Below are 22280 nucleotides of genomic sequence, written 5' to 3'. Positions count from 1 at the left end.
TTTCGGTGAAACATATAGTCAGTTTCAGACCAAATTCACACCATGGAAAACGCATGAAATGAGAACTGGGGATTGTGTAGTCACTAACAGTATTAACACGTTAGTGATAAATATTGAAGTGTAACTATACATCTCTTTGTAGTTTCTATAGCAGCTACAGCAATCTATACCTATGCTTGGCTCATTCCTCTCGCTCTCTGGGGCTTTCTGATGTGGAGAAACAACAAAGTGATGAACATTGTGTCATATTCCTTCCTGGAGATAGTGTGTGTTTATGGATACTCGCTGTTTATTTACATTCCCACTGCAGTAAGTATAGCTTTGTTTTTATAACCTGGGAAAGAATGAGTTCAGTTGGGGAATGGTGTGACGAGTCTTGACACCAGCAGAATAAGAAAAGCTTGCAAGGACACAATTGGAACTTAGGAATAATAGGAAATAAATGCTCAAATGAGCACTCCTCATAATATCAATAAAGAACAGAAAGACAAAGATGGTTATTAGCTTCAGGGGCTCAGGTCCTGTAAAATAGTGGAATTCTTTGGTCCCGGCTATGTGGGTAGCACAGTTGCTTCACAGCTCCAGGGTCCCAGGTTCGATTCCCAGCTTGGGTCACTGTCTGTGCGGAGTCTACATGTTCTCCCCGTGTCTGTGTGGGTTCCGGGTGCTCCGGTTTCATCCCACAGTCCAAAGATGTGCAGGTTAGGTGAATTGGTCACGATAAATTGCTCTTAGTGTCCATAAGGTTAATTGTAACTCAATCTAACAATAATTTAAGTATTTATTTTAAATTAACTAACTAGTCATTAAATGTCACTCAGCGGATGCAGTTCTCCAACTGTGAGATGTGGCAGATCTTTGACGCTTCCAGCGTTCCTGTCGACTACATCTACAGCAAGTGTAACCAATGGCAGCTCCTCACAGACCACGTGGTTCGGTTGGAGCAGATGGGTGACCGCTAGAAAGGGCAGGCAGTCAGCGCAGGAATCCCCTTTGGTTGTCCCCCTCTCTAACAGGTATACCGTTTTGGATGCTGTTGGGGAGGATAGCCTATAAGGGGGAAACAACAGCAGCCAGAACAGTGGCACCGCAACTGGCTGTTGCTCAGCAGGGGAGGGCAAAGTGCAGGAGAGCGATAGTTATAGGGGACTCTATAGTAAGAGGCACAGATAGGCGCTTCTGTGGACGTGAAAGAGACTCCAGGATGGTATGTTGCCTCCCTGGTGTCAGGTCAAGGATGTCTCTGAACGAACACTGGACATCCTGAAGGGGGAGGGTGAACAGCCAGAGGTCGTAGTACACATAGGTACTAACGACATAGGCAGGAAGAGTGATGAGGTCCTGCAGAAGGAGTTCAGGGAGTTAGTAAGCTATAAAGCAGGACCTCTAGGGTTGTAATCTCCAGAATTACTCCCTTTGCCACATGCCAGTGAGGCTAGAAATAGGAGGATAGTGCAGCTAAACACGTGGCTAAACTGGTGGTGTAGGAGGGAGGGTTTCAGATTTTTGGACCATTGTGATCTCTTCCGGGACAGATGGTACCTGTACAAGAAGGACGGGGTTACAGCTAAACTGGAGGGGCACTGATATCCTGGCTGGGAGGTTTGCTAAATTCATTTGGGAGGATTTAAACTAGTATGGCAGGGGCGTGGGAACCAGAATGTGAGCTTAGAAGGTGTAATAACTGAAGAGGAAATAGAGAACCAAAATACAAGAACAATATCACCCTCAGGCAGAGCAAAAAAGGTGACAAGTGTGAAAAGGGAGGTGGTCAATGCAGGACTGAAGGTGACCTAAATGCGCGCAGCATACGGAACAAGGTAAATGAGTTTGTTGCGCACATTGAAATTGGCCAGTACAATGTTGTGGGCATCACAGAGACGTGGCTGCAAGGGGATCAGGGCAATATTACAATAATCATGGGGGACTTCAATATGCAGGTGGACAATGAAAATCAGGTTGATAGTGGATCCCAAGAAAATGAATTTGTGGAATGTCTAAGAGATTGGTTTTTGGAGCAGCATGTGACAGAGCCTACTAGGGAACAGGCAATTCTGCATTTAGTGATGTGTAATGAGGCAGACTTGATTAGGGCTCTTAAGGTGAAGAAACCCTTCGGGAGCAGTGACCACAAAATGATAGAATTTACCCTGCAGTTTGAGAGGGAGAAGCTGCAATCGGATGTAACGGTATTACAATTAAATAAGGGTAACTACAAAGACATGAGGGAGGAGCTGGCCAGAGTTGATTGGAAAAGGAGCCGAGCAGGGAAGACAGTGGAATGGCAATGGCAGGAGTTTTTGTGGGTTATTCGGGAGGCACAACAGAAATTCATCCCAAGGAGGAAAAAACATGCTATGGGGAGGACAAGGCTGACCAGGGAAGTCAAGGACAGCATAAAAGCTAAAGAAAAAGCATACAAAGTGGTGAAGATTAGTGGGAAGCCAGAGGATTGGGAAGCCTTTGAAAGCGAGCAGAGGACAACTAAAAAAGCAATAAGGGGGGAGAAGATGAAGTATGACTGCAAGCTAGCTAGTCATATAAAAGAAGATAGGAAGAGTTTTTTTCAATATATGAACGATATGAGAGAGGCAAAAACAGACATTGGACCACTGGAAAGCGTGGCTGCAGAAGTAATAATAGGAAACAAAGTAATGGCAGATGAACTGAATAGTTACTTTGCATCAGTCTTCACGGTGGAAGACACCAGTGGGATGCCAGAGCTCCAGGAGAATCAGGGGGCAGAGGTGAGTGCAGTGGCCATCACTAAGGAGAAGGTTCTGGGGAAACTGAAAGGTCTGAAGATGGATAAATCACCTGGCCGGATGGACTACACAAGAGGGTTCTAAAAGAGATAGCTGAGGAGATTGTGGAGGCATTGGTGATAATCTTTCAGGAATCACTGGAGGCAGGAAGGGTCCCAGAGGACTGGAAAGTGGCTAATGTAACACCACTGTTTAAGAAGGGAGGGAGGCAAAAGATGGGAAATTATAGGCCGGTTAGCCTGACTTCGGTCATTGGTAAGATTTTAGAGTTCATTATTAAAGATGAGATTACAGAGTACTTGGAAGTGCATGATAAAATAGGACTGAGTCAGCACGGCTTTGTCAAAGGGAGGTCGTGTCTGACAAATCTGTTAGAGTTCTTTGAGGAAGTAACAAGGAAGTTAGACAAAGGAGAACCAGTGGACATGATTTATTTAGATTTCCAGAAGGCCTTTGACAAGTTGCTGCATAGGAGACTGTTAAATAAGTTAAGAGCCCATGGTGTTCAGGGTAAGATCCTGGCATGGATAGAGGATTGGCTGACTGGCAGAAGGCAGAGTGGCTATAAAGGGGTCTTTTTCAGGATGGCAGCCAGTGACTAGTGGTGGACCTCAGGGGTCGGTGCTGGGACCACATCTTTTCACAATATACATTAATGATCTGGAGGAAGGAACTGAAGGCACGGTTGCTAAGTTTGCAGATGATACAAAGATCTGTAGAGGGGCAGGTAGTACTGAGGAAGCAGGCGACCTGCAGAAGGACTTGGACAGGCTAGGAGAGTGGACAAAGAAGTGGCAGATGGAATACAATGTGGAAAAGTGTGAGGTTAAGCACTTTGGAAGGAGGAATGGAGGCATAGACTATTTTCTAAATGGGAAGATGCTTAGGAAATCAGAAGCACAAAGGGACTTGGGAGTCCTTGTTCACAATTCTCTTAAGGTTAACATGCAGGTTCAGTCGGCAGTTAGGAAGGCAAATGCAATGTTAGCATTGATGTCGAGAGGGCTAGAATACAAGAGCAGGGATGTACTTCTGAGATTATATAAGGCTCTGGTCACACCCCATTTGGAGTATTGTGAGCAGTTTTGGGAAGGATGTGCTGGCCTTGGAAAGGGTCCAGAGAAGGTTCACAAGAATGATCCCTGGAATGAAGAGCTTGTCGTATGAGGAACGGTTGAGGACTCTGGGTCTGCACTCATTGGAGTTTAGAAGGATGAGGGGGATCTTATTGAAACTTACAGGATTCTGCGTGGCCTGGATAGAGTGGACGTGGAGAGGATGTTTCCATTTGTAGGAAAAACTAGAAGAAGAGGACACAATCTCAGACTAAAGGGACAATCCTTTAAAACAGAGATGAGGAGGAATTTCTTCAGCCAGAGGGTGGTTAATCTGTGAAACTCTTTGCCGCAGAAGGCTGTGGTAGCCAAATCACTGAGTGTCTTTAAGACAGAGATAGATAGGTTTTTGATCAATAAGGGGATCGGGGGTTATGGGGAGAAGCCTGGCCTCTCGTAAAGTCTTAGCCTCCGTCTACAACAAGAAGAAAGGATTAAATTTGCATTGTAGATTCGGGATAGCTTAGGTGTGAGCAAATAACGTCTCTCTGTGTATTACAGGTACTGTGGATCATTCCGAATGAGATAGTACGTTGGATCACGATAGTGCTGGCCATGTGCCTTTCAGGCACCGTGCTGTTGATGACCTTTTGGCCAGCTGTCCGTGACGATAATCAGAGAATTGCTGTAGCAACCATTGCAGTCATTCTGATCCTTCATGCCCTGCTTGCAGTTGGCTGTAAGGTACTAAGTTTCTCTATTGAAAGATAAACATTGACATTTCAAAATGAAAAATCGTTACGCTAAAACTGAAATTCATTCTTGCAAAATGCTTTTTTTGGGGTGTATATTTCACATTAACATAGTAAAATCGAAAATTAGGATTATTTCATAGGTTATATTCATTTCTTTAGACTTCCACAAATCCAGCAGGTTTTTCCATTGACCTCATTGAACGCTATGTTCCACTTGTCAACAGTGATATTTTCCCAGTGCATTAACTGAGCTAGTGTGATGCAAGCTGGTTCCAATATTGAGCCGTCAGCACCGAAAATAAACTGATAAGTTTGGAAGAATTTACAAAGTCTCCTCGCATCTTCTGAGAAGTGCTGTGTTTCTTCAAACCTTTTGAATTTGTTTGTTTAACTTCAATTTCACATGATCAGTATTCTTCAAGTGTGGCATTATTCATATTTTGTAGTGGTCGTTTGAAATCAATACACTGGGCTTGTAATGTTGTGTTCAAAATATGGAATGTTGGAATTGTACTAGCATTCTTGCCTCGGAATTAGATGCTTCTGGTTTCTAGTTCCACTACAGGACTTGAGCACAAAAATCAAGACTAACACGCCACTGTTGTACTGATTTGAATACTGTTGAGGTGCCTCTGCCCTGTTAGGTAATGTAAAAGATCCTATGGCACTATTTTGCAGGGGCTTTATCCCATGTCCTGGTCAATATTTATCACTCAGTCAACTCACTAAATGTATATTATTATGTGGTCATTATCATTTCACTTTGTGTGAGAGTTTGCTGTGTGCAAGTTGACTGCTGTGATTACTACTGTGACCACACTTCAAAAAGCCAAACGTTTGCTGGAAAGCATGTTGAAATATCCAGTGGTCATCAAAGGATCTATATAAATACAAGTTTTTCTTTTTTCTTTCTTTTCTAATGTGATGTAGGTTTTGGTGAATCCATTTCATTTTCCAACTGCAACTAAAGCATAATAAAATCTAGTTGGCCATATGAACTCAGTATATATTTGCTAGAATGTTCAGTTCTACATTACGTTTAAAATGGTTCTGTTGCTATTCCCCAGGCCTATTTCTTTGATCCTCCAGAAAAAGTCAAATCTGCATCTGTTCCCACATCCACTACTGCCACCATTAATGGGACTGCTTTGGCTTCCCAGAAAACATAACTTGCCAGGTGAGTGTTTCCATAGCCTCATACCCTGGGAAAGAGTAATTGACTGGCCAAGAAACATAATACTACATTTCAATTTGATTGTGATTGTTTTAACTTCAATTGCATTGGGTTTCTGCCTTAGATACAGTCTAGAAACTGGCTGATGGTTTCTAATTTAAAATGTTTAATGACGTAGGCTGTCCAATGACTCAATGATTAACTGTACCAGCCAATGTGCTACTGACCCATGCAAAAGAGGAAGACCCCAAGTCTATGCTGATTTAACTGATCTAAGATAGGACAATAGCAGGGCCTATTTAATTGGCTGCAATATTTCTGGACAAGAAAGTGAAAAAAATATCAATCTCTGTCCATCATATAACTTTGTAGAAATACCCGGCGGAAAGTGGGTATCTGTGAATGCCTGATCAGGCTTGCCTTTGATGCACCCTAAAATGGAATAACTGCTGACATGAACTCTCCATAGAACCTTTCCACAGCACTTTCAGGAGGGGAGAAATCTTGAAATTAAAATTGGATATTGTTTAAACTTCATTCACATGAGCTCTCTACACAAACAGCATGTTTACTAAGATTGACCAGTGTTTCGAATTTTAAAAATTAATCACTTTCTCAAAAGTGGTCTTTTTATTTTGAGATTGTTAAATTAAATTGTCATATCAGCTTTAGAATTGCATACACAGAGTTTCAGGTGAACTTCAGGACTCTCGAGACTTAATGTGAGGAGTTTGATGGGAAGCGTTTCAGACATATAGGGCACATATAACGGAAAACTTTCTACGTTTGGTAGCGAGCAGGAACTGCCGTGAGCTTTCAGACCATCGATCTGGTGAGGTTGTCACTGGTATCAACGTTAATTAGTCCACTTAACGAGGCCCCACAGGCTTCACGCAGCAAATGATTGACTCGCCGACTGATTGACCCTGCCGGGACCATGCCTGTTGGTTCCCTGCTAACAAGGGGGAGCAGCACTTAAACAGATCCTGCAGAGTAAAAGAATCCACACAACCTGCAGCCATGCCACTGAGGAGACCCGCCCCACGATTCGGGGATGCCAACCTGGGCAGAATTTTGGACGCGGGTGAGTCCAGACTGGACACCCTGCTCCCTTGAGGGGCTCGGAGGGTCAGCCAGTGTCACCTGTGGCGGGGGGTGGGGGGGAAGAGTGGCAGCAGCAGTCAGCTCGGGGAGCGTCACCTGGAAGACCGGCACCAGTGCCCTAAAAAGAACAGCAACCTACACTGGGCTGCACAGTGTCTTGTCATGTTATTACCAGCACTGCCTGACCACCGCACCCCCCCGCCCATCATGACAAGCAGTGGTGCCCCGTCTGACCCCGGCAGCATGTCCGAGTCGTTGGGGGGCGTGTGCCAGTTCCAGGTGGACATTACCGAGGCGCTGCGGAGCATGTCCCAGTCTCAGGTGGGCATTGCTGAGGCAGTACAGAGCATGTCCCGGTCGCTGAGGGACGAGTCCCTGTCTTGGGTTGACTTTTCCAGAACATGTCCCAGTCACTGAGGAGCATCGCTGAGGGTGTCGACACCATGGTGCAGACATTGGGGAGCCGCCAGGGCTAGTGGAGCCAGATGACGCAACGGCATCCAGAGCTCAATCCAGCTGCCCCTCCGTCAGGGGCTGGTTTAGCGCAGTGGGCTAAATAGTTGGCTTGTAAAGCAGAACAATGCCCGCAGCGCGGTTCAATTCCTGTACCTGCCTCCCCGAACAGGTGGAGGAATGTGGCGACTAGGGGCTTTTCACAGTAACTTCATTGAAGCCTACTTGTAACAATGAGCGATTATTATTATTAGTATTATTATTATTATTATTATTGTCTTGAGGTGATCCCCACGCCCTACGGGCAGCGACCGGGAGGAGGGGGCTCTGGGTGCCAGTCCAGAGCCTCCCAATGGGGTGGCAATGGCAGCCACCAGCTCCCCAGAGTTCTCCCCTCCTCAATCCCGACAACGGTGCCTCTCGGATTCAGCCTCCGAAACAGGTTGGCACACTGAGGCATGTGCCACCGGCAAGTGGGCCCCCGCTGCAGGGCCCCCAGAGGACGCCCACTAGGGGCATCAAAGGCCATGGGACGCGGTAAGCAGCAGGCTGCCTCCATCTCTGATGAGCATCCTGAGGACGCATCTAGATGCAGCGATAGAGCACGAAGGCTAAGCAGTTCAAGGATCAGGAAGAAGGCACTGGGGGAAGGGGGGCTAGGAGCAGTTGAGGACACAAATGTATATCATTAAAACAGGTTGCACCCGAGACATATGATGCCTCTGGCACGTTTTTCCACAATGCGGGCCGACTTCCAAGCCCCTGCCCCAGCCCCTGGCCATTGCGGTCCTGAACCCCCCCACATGCATGTGATGGGTGTGAGCATGCACTCAGCAGACAGGCATGAGTCAGACTATGGGATAGATTGAGGAGCACCACAGCGACTTATCATCACCCCCTGCCTTTGACAGTGCCAAAACAGGTCCATCACCCTGGAGTTATGTAACACAGACCTGTGGAGGGTGGAACAGGATGTTTTGGGTCGGGGGGGGGGGCGGTTACACTCGCCGGGAGGGGAAACAGGTGTGGTGGGACAGTATGGGGGGATGAGATGACGGATGAGGCCACATCCTATGAGAAGCGGACAAGGATGAGGGCCACCCTGGCCCTCTGGGCAAGCCGGACCCTCGCCGCAGCCACCTGTCCTCCATCCTCTGGCTGGTCCTGCGGGTCCTCACCGGGCTCGTACTCCTGACCCTTCTGGTCCGTCTGCTCCTCGGAGATGGTCACATATTCCTCACCCTCCACCTCCCGCACGTCGCCCCAATGCTGTGCCAGGTTGCGGAGGACACAGTAGACCACCACAAAATGGGGGACCCTCTGGGGGGTGTACTGCAGTGCACCACCAGAGCGGTCGAGGCATCAGAACCACATTTTGAGCAGTTCGATGCACCGTTCAATGACAATCTGGGTGAATGCATGGACCTCGTTGTACCAGTCACCGGCCTCTGTACTGGCGTCATTAGCCGGGTCCTAAGCGGGTACCCCTTATCCCCCAAGAGCCAAACGGCTACCCTGGAGTGGTCCTCGAAGAGGCCAGGGATCTCCAACTGCCCTTGGATGTAGCTGTTGTGCAGACTCCCTGGTAGTGTTCGCACACATGCATGATCCGGAGGTGCTGGATGCACACAAGTTGAATGTTCAGAGAGTGGAACCTCTTCCTGTTGATGTAAGGCACTCCCTGCGAGCGGTGCACACAAGGCGACATGCGTGCCATTTATTACCTCCGGACCTGAGGCATCCCGGCAAAAGCATAGAATCCTGCTGCCCAGGCCTCTTGTTGGCCCTGGTCCAGGTCAAGGTTTATATAGTTAGCTGCCTGGGCAGAAAGGGCATCCATTACTTCATGGATGCACATGTGGGCTGTAGCTTGTGAAATGCCATTCAAGTCCCCGCTCAAGCCCTTGAATGATCATGAAACTTAAATGTTCAGGGCTGTGGTGACATTGATGATCACCCAGAGCGGGTATCCTTCTCCTCCTCATGGTTCCAAGTCCACAAGGACATGGCACAGGTGCCGCACCGTCCCCTTGTTGAGGCACACGCTGTCCGTCATCTGTTCGAACGATCAGTGACGCCTGTACACCTTGGGCCGTCGCCAGCCTATCCCTCTGGATCCATCCCTGGCCTGATGGGCGGCCGGGTCCTCAGAATGTGGGGCAGGGCTCTGCACATGGGCCGGAGCCTCGAGCCTCTGCCAGTGCAGCTGCCGCATCCTTCCCCAGCGTCTGGCCGCCTGGCCTGCCACCAACACTGTGAGGGCAGCCTCCTTGGGGTCCAAGATATTCATCCAGCTTGTGTAATATCTGGAAGGAATTGGAGAAGGTAAGATACTGACAACTAGTGATGGCTCCACCCTGGGAACCTCCAGTTCCTCATGGCGTCCTCTGCCTTACCTCAGGGTGCCATCCAACCTGCCTTGCCCATGTACCCATGGCTGCAGCAGGTCACCTGGGCACCAGACCCTGTACCCAGACAACTGCTGGTAATGTAACCTGGACTGGGCGGTGGATCCCTCAGTGGCGCACCACCCTCCCCTCTGGTCACGGGAATGTCCCAGTGCTGAGGCCCAGCCCCTGGGTGTTCGGATGTTGACTGCTGCGTTTGTGGTGTTGAGTCCTCCAGTGTTTATGCGAAATATCCAGGCCTCAGTCTGATTGGGATGCTAGGCAATAACTCCCACCTGCGACATGGCACACCTACACACAGGAATCCACTTGGGTATATTTTAATTTAATAACAGTTCCATAATACAAAAGACAATACAGAGCAAACAGCAATACACTGAAATTGCCCACTATACACCATAGACAGAATGCAATAAACTATTAACAGGAAACAAAACATCCAAGCATCCAAGCCAGCGCTAGCCACCGCCTCCCTCCACTCCAGCAGCGCCCAACGAGTGTGTAGGAAGGGATGTGTGTAGAAAGTAGTGCGAGAGTGTGCATGTGTGAAGGAGAATATGAGCATATGTCTGCATGTGCATGCCTGTAAAAGTGTACGTGAGTGAGACCGAGCAGCACAATCCATCAGAAATGGACACACCGATACGGGACACGGCTGAAGAGAGGGAAAACACCCATCCTCTCCCAAGAGGAGGCATAGTTCAGTCCAAGAACAGTGTCATTATTGCACATTCTCCCCCTGTCTGTGTGGGTCTCATCCGCACAATCCAAAGATGTGCAGAGTAGGTGGATTGGCCACGCTAAATTACCCCTTAATTGGAAAAAAAATAGCAGTGCTATTGTACAAAAGTCGAGGCAAAATGCAGAGCAAATACCGAAAACCACAAAACATGCAACAACACAATGAAGAAAAACAACTTTATACCACAAACAAAACTGATGAACAAAAAGAAAGCAAAGCCACCAGTGCAGCCCCCCCACCTCCCAGCCCCACATCTGTGGAAGGGCGGCCCAATGTTGGCACGGAGCAAGAACACCCCTCCCCTTCACCAGCTAGGTAGCTGCCAGGTAGCAGGCCAAACCCGGGCGGCCCTGCAACTGGCAAGCACACAGTCACTACGCGTGAAGCAATAAACAACAAGTTTAAACAAAAAATATATATATTTAGTCAAATTTTCCAACAAATTTTCAACAACCCCCCCCAACAAGAAAGAAGAAACAGAAACGCGACAATCAGAAATTATACATTGGATTTCCCCCATATACAATAACCCCCCATATAACATTTAAAAGCACAAATAGGGAAAAAAAAACACCTTCACCCAAACGCCACCCCAAATGAAACCCCCCATCCCCGCCCCTGGGCTGCTGCTGCTGACCTCCTAACGCTCCGCGACATAGTCTAGGAACGGTTGCCACCGCCTGGAGAACCCTTGCACAGACCCTCGCAAGGCAAACTTTATCCTCTCCAGCTTGATGAACCCTGCCATGTCATTGATCCAAGCTTCCACACTAGGGGGCTTCGCATCTTTCCATAGTAGCAAAATCCTCCGCCGGGCTACCAGGGACGCAAAGGCCCAGAATACCGGCCTCTTTCGCCTCCTGCACTCCCGGCTCATCCGATACCCCAAATAATGCCAATCCCCAGCTCGGCTTGACCCGGGCGTTCACCACCTTGGACATAGTCCTCGCAAAACCCCTCCAAAACCCATCCAGCGCCGGGCACGACCAGAACATATGGACGTGATTTGCCAGGCTCCCCGAGCACCTCCCACATCTGTACTCCACCCCAAAGAACCTACTCAACCTCGGCCCTGTCATATGCGCTCTGTGAGTAACTTTGAACTGTATCAGGCTGAGCCTGGCGCAAGAGGAGGAAGAATTAACCCTACTCAGGGCATCAGCCCACAGACCCTCATCTATCTCCTCCCCAAGCTCCTCCTCCCACTTGCCCTTTAGCTCCTCCACCGAGGCCGCCTCCTCTTCCTTCAGCTCCTGATAAATCGCCGAAACCTTGCCTTCTCCAACCCATACATCCGAAATCACCCTGTCCCAATCCCACATGCCGGAAGCAGCGGGAATTCCCTCACCTGCCCCCTCACAAACGCCCTTACTTGCATGTACCTGAAAGCGTTTCCCGGGGGTAACCCAAATTTCTCCTCCAGCGCCCCTAGGCTCGCAAATGTCCCATTGATGAACAGGTCCCCCATTCTTCTAATCCCTGCCCGATGCCAGCTCCGAAAACCCCCATCCATCCTTCCCGGGACGAACCGATGATTCTCCCGAATCGGTGACCAAACCGAGGCTCCCGCCTCGCCCCTGTGTCGCCTCCACTGCCCCCAGATCTTCAACATCGCCGCCACCACCGGACTCGTGGTGTACCTTGTCGGCAAGAGCGGCAGCGGTGCCGTCACCGGCGCCCTCAGGCTCGTGCCCACACAGGACGCCATCTCTAGCCTCTTCCACGCCGCCCCCTCTCCCTCCATTCCCCACTTACAGATCATCGCCACATTGGCAGCCCAATAATAGCCACACAAATTCGGCAGCGCCAGGCCCCTCCTGTCCCTGCTACGCTCCAGAAACACACGCTTCACCCTTGGGGTCTTATATGCCCACACAAATCCCATGATGCTCCTGCTTACCCGTTTGAAAAAGGCCTTGGGGGGTCATAATGGGCAGCATGGTAGCATTGTAGATAGCACAATTGCTTCACAGCTCCAGGGTCACAGGTTCGATTCCGGATTGGGTCACTGTCTGTGCGGAGTCTGCAAATCCTACCCGTGTGTGCGTGGGTTTCCTCCGGTGCTGCGGTTTCCTCCCACAGTCCAAAGATGTGCAGGTTAGGTGGATTGGCCATGATAGATTGCCTTTAGTGTCCAAAATTGCCCGTAGTGTTGGGTGTGGTTACTGGGTTATGGGGATAGGGTGGAGATGTTGACATTGGGTAGGGTGCTCTTTCCAAGAGCTGGTGCAGACTCGATGGGCCAAATGGCTGACTTCTGCACTGTAAATTCTATGATAATCTATAATTCTATGATAATAATGGGAAGGCACTGGAACACAAAGAGGAACCTCGGGAGGACCGTCATTGTGACCGACTGCACCCTACCCGCGAGTGAGAGTGGCAGCATATCCCATCTTTTAAAATCCTCCTCCATCTGCTCCACCAACTGCGTCAAATTTAGCTTGTGCAGGGCCCCCCAGCTCCTAGCTACTTGGATCCCTAGGTACCGAAAGCTCCTTTCCGCCCACTTCAGCGGTAGCTCGTCTATCCCCCTTCCCTGGTCCCCTGAATGCACCGTAAAGAGCTCACTCTTCCCTACGTTGAGTTTATACCCCGAAAAGTCCCGAAGGATCCGCATGACCTTCTCCATCCCCTCCACTGGATCCGCAACATACAACAACAGGTCATCGGCATACAACAACACCTGGTGTTCCTCTTCTCTCTCTTCCCCCCCCCCCCCCCCGACCAATCCCCTCCATTTCCTGGATTCCCTCAGTGCCATGGCCAGCGGCTCAATTGCCAGTGCAATCAACAAGTTGGATAGGGGGCATCCCTGTCTCGTCCCCCGGTACAGCCGAAAGTACTCCGACCTCCGCCGGTTCGTAGCCACACTCGCCACCGGGGCTCTATATAGCAGCCTGACCCAACTGATGAACCCCCCCCCCACGAACCCAAACCTCCGCAACACTTCCCAAAGATACTCCCACTCCACCCGATCAAAGGCCTTCTCCGCGTCCATAGCTGCCACTACCTCCGCTTCCCCCTCCACCGAGGGCATCATAATCACATTGAGGAGCCTCCGCACATTTGTATTTAGCTGTCTACCCTTCACAAATCCCGTCTGGTCCTCATGAATCACCCCCGGGACACAGTCCTCCATTCTCGTAGCCAGCACCTTCGCCAGCAACTTAGCATCAACGTTGAGGAGCAAGATCGGTCTAGACGACCCACATTGCAATGTTCCTTGTCCCGCTTCAAGATCAAAGAAATCAGCGCCCTGGACATTGTCGGGGGCAAGGTCCCCCCCTCCCTTGCCTTATTAAAAGTCCTCACTATCAACGGGCCCAGCAGGTCCACGTATTTCCTGTAAAATTCAACCGGGAACCCATCCGGCCTTGGGGCCTTCCCAGCCTGCATGCTCCCCAATCCTTTAACCAGCTCCTCCAGCCCAATTGGTGCCCCCAAACCAGCCACCTCCTCCTCCTCCACCCTCGGGAACCTCAGCTGATCCAGGAATCGTCACATCCCCTCCTCCCCCGCTGGGGGCTGAGACCTGTACAGATCCTCATAGAAGTCCCTAAATACCTTGTGTATCCTCACCGCACTCCGCACCTTATTCCCCCCTCTATCCTTGACTCCACCAATCTCCCTCGCTGCCTCCCTCTTACGAAGCTGATGTGCCAGCATCCGACTCGCCTTCTCCCCAAACTCATACATCGCCCCCTGCGCTTTCCTCCACTGTGCCTCTACTTTCCCCGTGGTCAACAGGTCGAATTCCGTCTGGAGGTTCCATCACTCCCTAAGTAGCCCCTCCTCGGGGGCCTCTGCATACCTCCTGTCCACCCTTAAAATCTCCCCCACCAACCTCTCCCTCTCCCTCCACTCTCTCTTCTCCCTATGGGCCCTAATGGAGATTAGCTCTCCCCTGACCACCGCCTTCAACGCCTCCCAAACTACCCCCACCTGCACCTCCCCGTTGTCGCTGGCCTCCAAATATCTTTCAATACACCCCCGCACCCACCCACTCATCCGCCAGCAGTTCCACATCGAGGCGCCACAGCCGGCGCTGGTCCCTCTCCTCCCCCAACTCCAGCTCCACCCAATGCGGGACGTGGTCCGAGATGGCTATGGCTGAATATTCCGTTCTCTCCACTTTCGGGATTAGCGTCCTCCTCAAAATGAAAAAGTCTATCCGGGAGGAGGCTCTATGGACGTGGGAAAAGAAGGAGAATTCCCTGGCCTGCGGCCTGGCAAACCTCCATGGATCCACCACTCCAAATCTGGTCCATAAACCCCCTAAGTACCTTGGCCGCAGCCGGCCTCTTACCCGTCCTGGACCTAGAACGGTCCAGTGCTGGGTCCAGCACCGTGTTGAAGTCCCCCCCCCCCCCCCCATTGTCAAGCTTCCTACCTCCAGATCCGGAATCCGACCCAGCATGCATTTCATAAATCCGGCATCATCCCAATTCGGGGCATATACATTAACCAGAACCACCCGCACCCCCTGCAACCTACCACTCACCATCACATATCGACCTCCATTATCCACTACAATATTCAGTGCCTCGAACGACACCCGCTTCCCCACCAGTATTGCAACCCCTCTGTTCTTCGCATCCAGCCCTGAATGAAAGTCCTGCCCTACCCATCCCTTTCTCAGCCTAACCTGATCGGCCACCTTCAGATGTGTCTCCTGGAGCATAACCACATCAGCCTTCAGTCCCTTTAAGTTCGCGAACACCCGGGCCCCCTTGACCGGCCCGTTCAGGCCCCTCACATTCCAAGTTATCAGCCGGATCGGGGGGCTACTCCCCCCCCCCCCCCCCCCCCCCCCCCTGCCGACTAGCCATCTCCTTTTCTAGGCCAGCCACGTGCCCGTCCCTCCTGCACCCTCCAGTCCCCCAGGTGGCGGACTCCCGCCCCGACTACCTCTCCTACTTCCAGCTCCCCTTTGGCCAATGCAGCATCAACCCATTCCCCCCCCCCCCTAGATCCTCATCTAGCCATTTTGCTCCCCCCATGACACTCCCGTAAGTCAGCTGACTCCTGCTGACCCCGGCCTCTCCTGCCATTCCATCGACCCCCTCCAATGTGAGAGTCCCACCACCCCTTGGCAGTCAGTGTGCCGCCCTTCAACACCCCCCCCCCCATCCTTCCCTAACGCAGGAAAAAAGCCCGCGCTTTCCTGAGCCGGCCCCGCCCCCTCTGGCGCAGCTCCTTTTTCCGGCCTTACCCCAACTCCCCATCCCCGGGCCGCCATCCCCCCCTCTTCCTCCGCGGGGCCCTACCCTCCAACACCGACGCCCACACTCTCCCACAGCCCCCACATCAAATCCATTCACCCATCCCCACCCAGCACCAAAACAAAAAGAACATTCCCCAAACGCAGTAAACACAGTAAACATCTCCCCACGACAAACCCTCAGTTTGAGTCCAACTTTTCCGTCTGTATAAAGTTCCATGCCTCATCAGGCGTTTCAATATTGTGCTGCCGATCTTGAAACGTGACCCACAATCGCGCTGGCTGCAGCATCCCGAACTTAACCCCCTTCCGGTGGAGCACCGTCTTAGCCCGGTTAAAACCAGCTCTCTTCTTAGCCACCTCCACACTCCAGTCCTGGTAAATTTGCATCTCCGTGTTCTCCCACCTGCTGCTGCTGCGCTCTTTTTTGGCCCATCTCAGGACACACTCATAAAGTGTTGGAACCTCACCACTACAGCCCTTGGCGGCTTGTTGGCTTTGTGTCTCCTTGCCAGGACCCGATGAGCGCCATCCAGCTCCAGGGGACTCGGGAAAGCTCCCGCGCCCATCAGCGAATTGAGCATCGTGCTCATATATGCCCCGGCATCGGGCCTCTCCACACCTTCAGGGAGACCCAGAATCTGAAGAATCTTCCTCCTCGATCTATTCTCCAGGTCCTCAAATTTTTCCGCCCACCTCTTGTGCAGCACCTCGTGCACCTCCACCTTCATCGCCAGGCCCAAGATCTCGTCCTCGTTCTCCGCACCTCCCGGATCGCCGCCCCTTGGGCCTTCTGGGTCTCCACAAGCTTCTCAATCGCCGCCTTCATTGGCGCCAGCATTTCGGTCCTCAGCTCCTCGAAGCAGCGTTTAAGAAACTCCTGCGACCACTGCGCCCACGCTGCTTGGTCTCCACCCGCCGCCATCTTGCTTTTCCTCCCTCGCACTTTCCACTGCACCAGAATCACTTTCTAACCTCTCCACTCCTGGTCCAATCCATATACTGACGGGGGGACCTTGCTGTCACCTTCCCACACTGGAATCGGTCGAACAATTGCCGTTGGGGCCCCTCTGAAGAGCCTAAAAGTCAGTTCCCGGCGGGGGCTGCCGAATGTGCGACCTACCTAAGCATAGCCGCAACCGGAAGTCAGCAATAAACAACAATAACACATCATCTCTCTCTCCCTCTGGCAGCTTCCAGTAGCACTGTACTTTACTTTGTTCTTTGATAACCCAGGAAACTACAAAATGTCAGATTGACATCAATAGTGGGAAAACTGATGGGGGCCATAATATGGGGTGGGATAAATATATACTTAGAGAAAAATAAGTTAATACAAGACAATCAACATGGCTTTGTCAAGGGCAAGTCTCGTCTGACAAATTTAATTGAGTTCTTTGATGAGGTGACACAGGCAGTGGATGAAGGTAATGCTGTGGATGTTGTATATGGGGGGAGGAGGAGGGCTATGGGGGAGGAGGGGGGCTATGGGGGGGGGAGGGGGGCTATTGGGAGGGGCTATGGGGGGGGGGGTCCAGTGTTATGGGGCGTTAATAAAAATAAAAAAAAGTTGGCCAAATGGGCAGACACCTGGGAGATGAACTTCAATGCAGTGAAATGTGAGGTAATGCACTTTGGTTGAAGAAACATGGGGAGACAATATAGGCTCAATAGTACAACTTTGAGTGGAGTATAGGAGCAAAGGAACCTCTGGGCTAAAGTGCATAATTCTCTGAAGGTGGCCAGGTAAATTGAAACAGTTGTTAAGAAGGCTTATAGCATCTTTGGGTTTATAAATCGAGGCATAGAGTATAAAAGCAAGGAAAAAATCCACTCTTCCGCACCCTGGTTAGATGTGCCCCATGTGCCACCTTGAACTGAATCAAGCTGAGCCTAGCACATAAGGAGGTGGAGTTGACCCCGGTGAAGAGCCACACTCTTTCCCCCCCCCTTGCATCTCCTTGCATAAAATGTCTTGCACCTGAAAAAACCTTAGTAGATTAGGCTTCGGAAGTTGGAATTTACCCAACCAATCTTCAAAACCGGTGAACTTACCCTCTATAAACATGTCCCCAAACCGCTCCAATCTCTCCCTCCCTCATGACCTGGACGACGAGTCCAAAACTGCCAGAACAAAGCAATGATTTCTGCAGATTGGAACTAACTTTGACATGGCACCCAGCTGAAAATGTTGCCTGAACTGTCTCCATATCCTCAGAGTGGCCACCACCACCAAGCGTGAAGTACATTTTGTGGGAATAACTGAAGTGGAGCTGTAACCAAGGCCCTCAAACTAGTACCCTTCCATCCGCCCCCATATGGAATAAAGATCCTTAAGCCACCCTCGTATTTTCTCAATGTTTGCCAACCAATTGTAAAATAACAAACTAGGTAGCACTAGGCCAGCCAACTGCCTCTCCCTCTGCAGAAATGTCCTACAAATCCATGGGTCTTGACAGCCCAAATAAAGGAAGGAATAATTTATTCACCTTCATAAAAAAAGATTTGAGAAGGGAGACTGGAAGGCTCTGAAACAAAAATGAAAACCTTAGAAGGACATTCATTTTTACCAACTGGATCCTGCCCGCCACGGACAGAGCCTCGGAGGTTATCCTAATTCTTCAAGTCAGACTTAACCCCAGACAGTAGGTCAGTAAAATTGAGTCTATGAAACGAGGCCCAGTCATGGGCCACCAGGATTCCCAGATAACAAAAGCTAGATATGGCCAAGCGAAAAGGTAACGTCTCCAAATCGGCACCCCTCCCCAGGGAGTTCACCGTAAAGTGTTCACTTTTATCCAGATTTAACTTTTAATTTAATTTTTTACAAATAAATTTAAAGTACCCAATTATTTTTTTTCCAATTAAGGGGCAATTTAGTGTGGCCAATCCACCTATCATGCACATCTTTTTGGGTTGTGGGGGTGAGATCCACACAGACATGGGGAGAATGTGCAAACTCCACACGGACAGTGACCCGGGGCCGGGATCGAACCCGGGTCCTCGGCGCCTTGAAGCATCAGTGATAACCACTGCACCACCGTGCTGCCCGTCAAGATTCAACTTATACCCTGAGAAGGGGTCTGAACTCCTAAGTAGCTTCATTATCTCCTCTACATTGGAGAGAGGATCCATTATATACAAAGGCAGATCATCTGTATACAAGGACACCTTATGCTCCCTCCCTCCCCTCTCTATTCCCCCCTACCCCATTGATGACCTCAACGCTCTGACCAGAGGCTCAATTGCCAAGGCAAACCATAGCGGGAGGGAAAAGAAAATGGACAATCTAGCCTCAAACCTCTATTTAACTGGATCTATTCCGAGTTCAGTGCATTCATATGAACACTCGCAGTGGGAGCTCTGTATAAAAGACAGATCCAAGATATAAATCTAGGCCCAAACCCAAACCTTCCAAAGATCCCGAACAAGTACCCCCATTCCACCCTATCAAATGTCTTTTCAGCGCCCATTGAAATAACCACCTCTGGCTCAGGGATTTGAGAGGGGAACAAAATAAAATTAATAGTAGCCCTATGTTGACCGAAAGCTGCCTGCTCTTAACAAACCCAGTCTGTCCTCCGATGTCAGCCCTGGAAGGCAGGCCTCCAAGCGCATTGCCAAAACTTTCACCAACAGCTTAGCGTCTGCATTCAATAACGAAATAGGGTGATACAACCCACACTCTGTCGGATCCTTATCCTTCTTCAAAATCAAAGAGATCGATGCCTGCGCCAATGTAACCAGCAATATGACCCCGCGGGATAAGGAATGATTAAACAAATCTAACAACAATGGGATCAACTGACCCGCAAATTTCTTGTAAAATTCAATCAGGTATCCGTCCAGGCCCGCAGTCTTACCCGCCTGCATTGAATTCATGCATTTCATGATCTCCGGGCTCAACAGGGTCTCCGGACACCTCTCTTCCCTCTCACTCTACAACTGGGATAGAAAAGCCATCCAAAAATTCCATCATGGGCAACCTATCCTCCAAGGGCTCTGACTTATAAAGTCTGCGGTTAAAAAGCCTCATTGACCTTTCCTGGGGCGGAGACCAACCTGCCACATGAGTCCTTCACCTGTACTATGTCCCGAGAGGCAGCCTGCCACCTCAGCTGGTGCGGTAACGGACGACTGGCATTCTCTCGGCCCCAACACAAAATCCACAAAATGTGGAGAATGCTCCAAAATAACAATTGACGAATACCCCGCCCCCACCACCTCAGGAAGATAAAAAAAGAAAGACCGTTTCATTTGGATGTAAGATTTGCGACGCGTCTAATCCCCCCCATCTGTTCCATAAAGACTTCCAGGGAGGTAATCTGGTCACTCTGTCTTGACAGGGCTGCTTCCACATCCTTTAGTACCACTTTGCGCCTTTGCCACCTGGGCAGTTTTTTCAAGGCCACACAAATAGGGAACAGGGCACATCAATTGGTCTGTTGAGGTCTTCAGAGACAGCCTGCCGCAATTTCTTATGTTCCCCGGCAAGATGCCTGTAAGCATTTCAGCAGATAATGGAGTCTCCGAAGGTGCTGCAGAAGCCTCTGCCGTTTTCTCGGCTTAGCTCACGAGACTTCCGAGTCTGACATTGAATCTTTATTTTTCTGCTGCCTCGTTTTGTACTTATTGGGCATTCCTTTTATGTTGGACTCCTATCGCATCAAACTAATAAAGTTCCTTCCCAAATCCCCTGAAAACCAGACATAAAGGGCCAAAATCAAAGTACTCTGGCGGGAGCTACCTCATGGATAACTGCTTTCTACTTTCTTGTATTAAATATATTTTATTCCAAACATATTCAAAGGTACAAAAACATAAATAAATCAAAGAGCATTCTCCACACCTCACAGTTCACAGTTTGTGCAAGTTTTTAACGCCCCCCATCCCTCGGGCAATGAACAATTCCTGAAACATGGTCATGAACAGTCCCCACCGTGTCTCGAAGCCCTCCACTGAACCCCTCAATTCGAACTTAATCTTTTCCAGGCAGAGAAAGTCGAGCGACTCGCATTCAAAGTATCGTCTTGCATCTTTTACTTTGTCTATATATGTTTCTGGAACCTACCTCTTCATTCACCTGAGGAAGGAGCAGTGCTCCAAAGCAAGTGATTCGAAACAAACCTGTTGGACTTTAACCTGGTGTTGTAAGACTTTTTACTGTGCTCACACCCCAGTCCAACGCCGGCATCTCCACATCATGTCAAATTTTAAACTGGGATATTTTGATAATGAGAAAACATTGGTATTTAAATTAATTTATTATAGTGTGATATCAGAATTTTCAGAAACAGAGAAGGCCTATTGTCCAAATAAGCCCAACCATTTCAATTGATAGCACCCCATTTCCAAATTCCTCACCACTTCCTTCAATTACATTCTTTGCAGAAATATATCCGTCTCTGAACCTTTTATGCAGTCAGTTTCAATGGCCGCTTCTGCTAACTCATTCTACATGTCTATCTTTAATTAAAAAATAAAAGAATCTCTGACTACTCAACTTCCACGTTGCTTCTTGCTCCTAACTTTGAAAATGATTAACTGACCTCCCTTTCACCATGGTAAAACTGTGTCTGCGTCAATGCTTCATCAATTCATTCATAATCTGGAAAATGTTAAAATGCATTCTTTGTGAAAAAGTTCCTGTGCTTTGCTTACAGATTCTTTCACTGATGTCTTGGTAAATGTTTAGTCTGAGGAGACTTCCCAATCAATGTGATTTGGGTTACATCATTAAAGAAAAACTTCAAAGAAGTATGTTCAACAGAACACCAGAACACTTGACTGTTGCAGAGCTCCAAACCGACTAAACCTTGGGGATTATTTTCACATTGTGGCTGCTTTGATTCTCTGTTCTACTTTTCCATGGTCTTAAGAGAGATGTACTTGTTACATACTGTAAATGTTTTTCTCTGATACTCCACAAATTAGTTTGGTAAAAATCTTGTTTGATCATTGTCTTTCTTGACATTGAAATCAAATGTTCTATTATTGAATATTAATATAGAGATTTACTTAGTTGCGCTAAATATATATATTAATAAATTACTACATTTCTTTTGAAAAGCTGAACTTCACAAATGTACAATAGTAAATTAAATTGTTATGTTTCATGATTTTGTATTGAATTTCACACGGGTGAATTACAAGAACTAAATTCAGTACATGTAAGTACATCCTGGGCAAATAAATATCACACTACAGTGACTAAACCACGTCTTCTGAAGCATTGCCCGTATCTGGATGAAAGGAAGAATCAAGAAATGGTGAATTGATCCTCCTCAGTCTCTACATGCTCTTCTATTCTCCTTTATTTTTAAAAATTCTTTCATGGGATGTTGGCATCGCTGGCTGGGCCAGCATTTATTGCCCTTGAGGGAGCAAGTACAGGAAACCACATTGCTGTGCAGATTTCCTTCCCTAAAGGACATTAGTGAACCAGATGGGTTTTTCAACAATGGTTCCCTGGTCATCATTAGACTTCTAATTTAAAAAATGTTTAGAATTTAAATTCCACTATCTGCCGTGATGTGATTCAAACGTAGGTCCCCAGAGCATTACGCTGGGTCTCTGGGTTACTAGTCCAGTGACAATACC

At 49.1% G+C, this 22280-nt stretch overlaps 1 protein-coding gene across 5 annotated transcripts in view; it reads left to right on the top strand.

Moving 5' to 3' along the window:
- Window positions 1-21895, top strand: part of yipf1 (Yip1 domain family, member 1) — a 36607-nt gene extending 14712 nt beyond the window's left edge. For all 5 annotated transcript variants that reach the window (XM_072511312.1, XM_072511311.1, XM_072511309.1 and 2 more), the window contains exons 7-10: window positions 143-309; window positions 4382-4564; window positions 5643-5752; window positions 21344-21895. In XM_072511312.1, coding sequence (XP_072367413.1) covers window positions 143-309; window positions 4382-4564; window positions 5643-5744 — 452 coding nt within the window. In that variant the 3' untranslated portion in view covers window positions 5745-5752; window positions 21344-21895. The remainder of the gene's footprint in view (window positions 1-142; window positions 310-4381; window positions 4565-5642; window positions 5753-21343) is intronic.
- Window positions 21896-22280: the final 385 nt, after the last annotated feature.

Source organism: Scyliorhinus torazame, chromosome 7 (assembly GCF_047496885.1).
Source record: "Scyliorhinus torazame isolate Kashiwa2021f chromosome 7, sScyTor2.1, whole genome shotgun sequence".
Lineage (NCBI taxonomy): Eukaryota > Metazoa > Chordata > Chondrichthyes > Carcharhiniformes > Scyliorhinidae > Scyliorhinus > Scyliorhinus torazame.
The sequence above is the reverse complement of the archived record's forward strand: the minus strand, read 5'-3'. Positions and strand labels throughout refer to the sequence as shown.